Raw genomic sequence first — 7,500 nt, forward strand, 5'->3', positions numbered from 1 at the left:
TATCGTTGTTGTACGTACGGTACCCGTGATTAGGGATGAGCAAATGGTACTGAGTAGTAGTATCGAATTTCTCGAACTAAAAGATTTTCAAAATCAATTTTATACTAACTTTTGGCGTTTTCCGTACCAGACTGGTGCTGGTTTTTACCCGCATGTATCGATAACCGTACAAGTATTTTCGATACCAGTATTGGTTGACACAAGCTTATTCAACTTAAAAAGTAAAAAAAATAATAATAAAAGTATTAAAAACTATATATATTATTATAATATTTAATGACTTTTACTTTTAATATATATAAAATTTGATGATAGTTCGTATCTATTCTAAAAGTTATTATATGGCTTTTTTATGGATACTAAGAATTATATTCAACATACCAAAAAGTCTATGAGGTGGGGTTAGTGGAACGTGCTGGTGCTTGTCGATATATGTACTCTTTAATAATTTCCATTTATTTAGTTAACCTCAAAACTTTGTCGATATATGGCTTGTCGATATATACTTTGTTTTTTTTATTCCATTCATTGTTTATTTTCTTTTTCTTTCAAATTACGATTTTACCCAACGTCATTTTTATGATTTTGTCCACATATTAAAGTGACAAGTGGTGCGGACGTTAATGTAACACGTTGGTGCTTGTCGATATATACTTTAATAATATCCATTTAGTTAACCTCAAAACTTGAAGTCTTTCTGGTTTTTCAAACATGAAAAACCATGAAGGAGAAGAAGCCACTCATAGGAGAATAATCTTGTTTCCCCTACCTGTTCAAGGTCATCTCAGTCCCATGCTTCAGCTAGCAAACATTCTTCATACCCAAGGTTTTAAAATAACAATCATACACGTTCAACAAAACCCTCCCAATTATTCAAACTATCCTCACTTCACCTTCAAGCCCATTGCTGACGGGTTTTCCGATATCGGAAAGCACATGCCAGAGAAACCAGACCCTAGCTTTTACATTACGTACCGTAATGAACACTGTGCAGATTCATTTAGGGATTGTCTAGCTGGGTTGTTGGATGAACCCGATGAGCCACCAGTGGCCTGTTTGATCACCGATGCCGAATACTACATCACGCAGGAGATCGCCGACTCCCTTAAGGTCCCTCGAGTGGTATTCTGGGCTTGCACCATTGTTTCTGTTCTTGTTTATCGTGATTTATCTTTTTTCTATGATAAAGGTTACTTCAACCTTACAACCAAAGGTATATATTCTTTGTTAGCCATATAGTTTGGATTTAGTGTAATTACTTCCATGCATGTTTGATAGAATATATTAAGTTTCAAGTTCATATTAATTACTAATTTTCTATAATATGATATTGTTTGGTAACGGTTAAGTTATTTTATAAAGGCTCCTAATTGTAACAAGTGTAAGAAGGATTTATAGAGTGACAAGTGTCCAATAATCTAAAACCTAAAGCCACTACACCACCAGTCAAAACCTAAACACCCCCGTCGACAAAAAAAAATGGGTTGGGTGATTGGGGGGTGGGGGGTGTTTAGGTTTTTGGGTGGTAGTGGATGTTTATTTTTTATTATTATTTTTTTATAGTGGGTTTTTTTAGAAACTTTTGTACCCTTCTTACAATTAGGAGCCTTAGATTTGATCCTAATCTTGTTTGATACATGTTATTGTTACTAGATCCAGAATATGAAGAGCCGGTGCCGGAATATCCGCTTTTGAAAGTCAAAGATGTCATAAAGACTTCAACGAACCCATATGGTATGGGGATATTTCAAACCAAAGTGATGAAACAAGTAAAGGCATCATCGGGAATTATTTGGAATTCCTTCAAAGAACCGGAAGAGGCTATATTAAAAACTCTTAGCCATGCTTTTCCTATTCCAAGGTTCACTTTAGGCCCACTTCCAAAGTATTTACCATCGTCGACCTCGACCTCGGGCATCATTTTTGAACAAGATAGAACTTTTTTCTCTTGGCTAGATACTAAGGCCCCCAAGTCTGTGATATACGTAAGTTTTGGGAGCATCGCAGGCATAACCAAGTCAGAATTTCAAGAAGCGGCTTATGGGTTGGTGAATATCGATATTCCTTTCTTGTGGGTGGTACGACCAGGGATGGTTAAAGGTTCAGAATGGATCGAGTGGTTGCCTGAGAACTTCCTAGAAGAAGTGGGTGATAGGGGGCGCATAGTGAAATGGTGTCCTCAAAAAGAAGTGCTAGCACACGAGGCGATAGGGTGTTTTTGGACTCATAGCGGATGGAATTCAACATTGGAGAGCATATGTGAAGGAGTACCCATGATTTGTTCACCTTGTATAGTTGGGCAACCAATAATTGCAAGATATGTGAGTGATGTTTGGAAGATAGGTATTTTGTTGGAGGATGGTCTTGAAAGGGAGGGAATAAAGAGAGTGCTCAAAAGATTAATGTTGGATAAAGAAGGTGAAGAGATTCGTTGTAGAATAAATGCTTTGAAAGATGAGGTGAACATCTCTTTCCGCGAAGGTGGATCTTCACATCGATCGCTACAGAGTTTGGTTGATTACATTCTTTCGTTTTAGCTTCACAAATCACTTTGATTGTACTTAAGCCCAAATGTAAGACAAAATAATATAATGTTCGATCTGAACGAATATATAAATAAATAAAGTCAAAATACTATTTGTATGGCTATCACACACTTTATATATCTTTTTTCATTATTTACTTTTTTTTTAATATAAAATGAGGATAAAAATTATAAAGGAAAGTGGCATATCAAAAAGTTTCAAAGCCATCGCTATTTCTTCGAATGGGTAGGTAGACCCTAGCATTATGAAATGAAAACAATAATAATCGGAGGTAAAGAAAGTGACAATAATTTTAAAAAATCCACAAATATCTTCCGGTAAGGAACATAACTCATCTTGACACTTAATAAAATAAAAATCCTAGATTTTATCATAATAAACAAAAGTTTCAACCTCGAGATGCTTAATTTAATCCGTAATGGATTTCTACAGCTTGCATACATTTTCAGGACCCTTTGGCTCGTTAAAACTCACGAGTTGACCACTTAGAAAAGTCGTATTGATATCCATTTGCAATACCTTGTAGTCCTAAAACATGGCGATGAGAACTAAAATTCTGATTTAGCTACTAGCGTTAAATTATGTTTCTACATAATCAATTGTTTGAGTCTAAGTAAATATATTTATGATAAGGCTTACTTTGAAGGTATGCATATTAACATCCATGTCAGTTTTGTAGGTCCAGATTCGGAAATTGAACATATGGTGTCACACCCTAGCCGATGGCGGAAAAATCAGAGTGAGACGAAAACGAGATTGCTTAAGACTCCACAACACTAATTGCGACAATATTTAATCAAAACCGACTTTCATTTCATGGAATAATTTGTCAAGTACAACATCGAAATCAAAAAGTACAACAAGTTCAAGTAACAATACAACAAAAATACATGAAACAAATACAACAACATAATCTAGATTGCTAAGTGTGTTTCTAGCCATCCCTACTAGATTCCATAATCATCAACGTCATCATCCTGCAACATGTTCAAAGTATAGATCAATACAACAAGTATTGCCGAGTATACAAGTTTGATAAATAGCATAAGTATAAAATGTTTAAACAAATCCACATGGCAAAATAGTTATCTAAATTAATGTAAAACTGGCATGTAACTATACGTGTCAACCCAAATATTACCGCTAGCGTAATCCTATCATAGCAACGAGGCAAAACTGTAAATTTAAACGGGGCAAAATCGTTATTTTGAACCGAGGGCAAAATTGTAATTTTCCGCTGGGGCAAAGGCATAATTTATTTTGAACTAAAGTTAAAAACGTAATTTTAAACTAATGGCAAAATCGTAATTTTAAAACGTGACAAAATCGTAAATTGCTTTGGCTTCAATTTCATAACTAAGGGTATACTTGTAATTGTAATTTTAATATTTAAAATATTATATATACTGTTCACCAAGTTTGAAAATGTTATAGAGTTAATTAATTAATTAATGTGTCAAAAGCGCGGCGTTTTGGTCCGATCAACCACACAAAGACTGACGGGTGTCTGACGGGTCTGTTGACCGGACCAAAACGCGGCCAAAGCTCGGCGTTTTGGTCCGGTCAACAGACCCGTCAGACACCCGTCAGTCTTTGTGTGGTTGATCGGACCAAAACGCCACGCTTTTAACACAGCTCGATATTACAGGGTGTACATATAGGACCAAAAACACTTTTTAATGTATATATAGACACATTGGTGTGCCAATACATACACCCTTTTTTATATACAAAATGGAGACAAGAATTAAATTCAACATACCAAAAAGGCTATGAGGTGGGGTTAGTGGAACGTGCTGGTGCTTCTCGATATGTACTTTAATAATTTCCATTTATTTAGTTTTTAACCTCAAAACTTTGTCGATATATACTTTGATTTTTATTCCAGTCATTGTTTCTTTGTTTTTCCGTCATATTACGATTTTACCTCAACATAAAATTACAGTTATGTTTTTTTTTTTTCTTTTTACAAAACTATAGTAGTATTTTGTTTTAATCGATTGACTAGGTGTAACTTTTATTCGTGTTAGGCGGACTGCCTAGCGCACACTTATTTGTCCTAAAAAACTAAAATTTTGACACCAGTTTAAAATTATAGTCTTTTCATCGTTTTAGTTTTTTTTTTTTTACCAAAATTACAGTAGTGTTTTGTTTTAATTGGTTAATGACGTAATTTTTTGAGATCGTGTTATGAATAGTATGTATAAGTAACTCAAACTCAAACGTACATGATATGAAAGATAAATATTCGACTTAGTGTCCTGCAACGTGGGCGGGGTAAAACTAGTTAATATATATGGACAATCACAATATATAACAACATATACCAAAAATAGTCATTTTCATGATTTTGTCCACATATTAAAGTGACAAGTGGTGCGATTAATGTAACGTGCTGGTGCTTGTCGATATATACTTTAATAATTTCCATTTAGTTACCCTCAAAACTTGAAGTCTTTCTGGTTTTCAAACATGAAAAACCATGAAGGAGAAGAAACCACTAGTCGGAGAATAATCTTGTTTCCCCTACCTGTTCAAGGTCATCTCAGTCCCATGCTTCAGCTAGCAAACATTCTTCATACCCAAGGTTTTAAAATAACAATCATATACGTTCAACAAAACCCTCCCAATTATTCAAACTATCCTCACTTCACCTTCAAGCCCATTGCTGACGGGTTTTCCGATATCGGAAAGCACATGCCGGAGAAACCAGACCCTAGCTTTTACATTACGTACCTTAATGAACACTGTGCAGATTCATTTAGGGATTGTCTAGCTGGGTTGTTGGCTGAACCCCATGAGCCACCAGTGGCCTGTTTGATCACCGACGCCGAATACTACGTCACGCAGGAGATCGCCGACTCCTTGAAGGTCCCTCGAGTGGTATTCTGGGCTTGCACCATTGTTTCTGTTCTTGTTTATCATGATTTATCTTTTTTCTATGATAAAGGTTACTTCAACTTTACAACAAAAGGTATATTCTTTGTTAGCCACATACGTTAGTTATACTATATAATGAAGCGCTCTTACTCATTAAAAAATGCTATATATTCTAGCAAAAATAAAGACCAAATATTTATAATGATGCGAGATAAATGTTAAGTACCTGGATAAAAAATTACAACTCAGTCCAATGTTAAGTACCTTTAAGACCTTTAAGATAAAAAAAAACTCTCAACTTTGATTTATATATAATGTAGTAACAAACTTTACTTAAAGTTTAGCCCGTTCACATTTTTTTAACTTAATACGAAAATATGTATAAATATTTTTGACAATAAACTTGGTAGGGGTAGGGGAATTTTAGGCAAAATAGTTGGTGGGGGAAGACCTATATAATTTTAAAATTTTCGAACGGAAAAACGGAAATATTACACTTCTAACCGAAACATTCGGAGGGCGGGTGCACCCTCGGTCCCTTAAAAGCTACGCCGCTGCTATATTAGTTAGGATTTATTGTAATTACTTCCATGTATGTTTGATTGAATATATTAGTTTCAAGTTCATATTAATTTCCTATATATTTGATGTTGTTTGATACATGTTATTGCTACTAGATCCAGAATATGAAGTGCCGGTGCCCAAATATCCGCTTTTGAAAGTAAAAGATGTCATAAAGACTGCAACGAACCCATATGGTATGGGGAAATATCTAGCCAAAGTGATGAAACAAGTAAAGGCATCATCGGGAATTATTTGGAATTCCTTCAAAGAACCGGAAGAGGCTATATTAAAAATTCTTAGCCATGATTTTCCTATTCCAACGTTCACTTTAGGCCCACTTCTAAAGTATTTACCATTGTCGACCTCGGGCATCATTTTTGAACAAGATCAAACTTTTTTCTCATGGCTAGATACTCAGGCCCCCAAGTCTGTGATATACGTAAGTTTTGGGAGCCTTGCAGGCATAACCAAGTCGGAATTTCAAGAAACGGCTTATGGGTTGGTGAATATGAATATTCCTTTCTTGTGGGTGGTACGGCCAGGGATGGTTAAAGGTTCAGAATGGATCGAGTGGTTGCCTGAGAAGTTCCTAGAAGAAGTGGGTGACAGAGGGCGCATAGTGAAATGGTGTCCTCAAAAAGAAGTGCTAGCACACGAGGCGATAGGGTGTTTTTGGACTCATAGCGGATGGAATTCAACATTGGAGAGCATATGTGAAGGAGTACCCATGATTTGTTCACCTTGTGATGTTGGGCAACCAATAATTGCAAGATATGTGAGTGATGTTTGGAAGATAGGTATTTTGTTGGAGGATGGTCTTGAAAGGGAGGGAATAAAGAGAGAGCTCAAAAGATTAATGTTGGATAAAGAAGGTGAAGAGATTCGTTGTAGAATAATTGCTTTGAAAGATGAGGTGAACATCTCTTTCCATGAAGGTGGATCTTCACATCGATCGCTACAGAGTTTGGTTGCTTACATTCAATCGTTTTAGCTTCACAAATCACTTTGATTGTACTTAAGCCCAAATGTCAGACAAAAATAATATAATGTTCGATCTGAATGAATACATAAATAAATAAAATCAAAATACTATTTGTATGGATCTCACACACTTTATATATCTTTTTTCATTATTTACTCTTTTAATATAAAATGAGGATAAAACCTATAAAGGAAAGTTGTAACACCTGTGCCTCCACGGCCATCAAACAAATACCAAATCAATGAAATATTTTATTTCATATTTGGGACTGGTATAAATATGTGTGTCATTTGCACATATCAAATTTCATTCGATTTCGAGCTTTAAATCACTTTCTGGAAAGTTATACGTGCACTGATGCGTAAACGTAATCAGTTTAACGCGACAAACACTCTGGAACATCAACCTATGCTTAACATACGTTAAATAACCTTTACATAACTTAGAAATAAGTTTTGAAAGCTTTGGTATCGCAAAATCAAGTTTATTCGCTTACTGGGACTAATTTCGACAAACTGCGAAAGTATG

At 35.3% G+C, this 7,500-nt stretch overlaps 2 protein-coding genes across 2 annotated transcripts; both read left to right on the forward strand.

Moving 5' to 3' along the window:
• The first annotated feature begins 673 nt into the window (after nucleotides 1-673).
• On the forward strand, nucleotides 674-2,652 carry LOC110930321 (UDP-glycosyltransferase 76G1). Its single transcript, XM_022173615.2, has 2 exons — nucleotides 674-1,213; nucleotides 1,654-2,652. The coding sequence occupies exons 1-2, from the start codon at nucleotides 712-714 to the stop codon at nucleotides 2,535-2,537; spliced, it is 1,386 nt and encodes a 461-aa protein (XP_022029307.1). The 5' UTR covers nucleotides 674-711; the 3' UTR covers nucleotides 2,538-2,652.
• Nucleotides 2,653-4,965: 2,313 nt separating this feature from the next.
• On the forward strand, nucleotides 4,966-7,092 carry LOC110930322 (UDP-glycosyltransferase 76G1). The gene is made up of 2 exons (XM_022173616.2): nucleotides 4,966-5,520; nucleotides 6,104-7,092. The coding sequence occupies exons 1-2, from the start codon at nucleotides 5,019-5,021 to the stop codon at nucleotides 6,979-6,981; spliced, it is 1,380 nt and encodes a 459-aa protein (XP_022029308.1). The 5' UTR covers nucleotides 4,966-5,018; the 3' UTR covers nucleotides 6,982-7,092.
• The last annotated feature ends 408 nt before the right edge of the window (nucleotides 7,093-7,500 follow it).

This window comes from Helianthus annuus, chromosome 3 (genome assembly GCF_002127325.2).
Source record: "Helianthus annuus cultivar XRQ/B chromosome 3, HanXRQr2.0-SUNRISE, whole genome shotgun sequence".
NCBI classification, from domain to species: domain Eukaryota; kingdom Viridiplantae; phylum Streptophyta; class Magnoliopsida; order Asterales; family Asteraceae; genus Helianthus; species Helianthus annuus.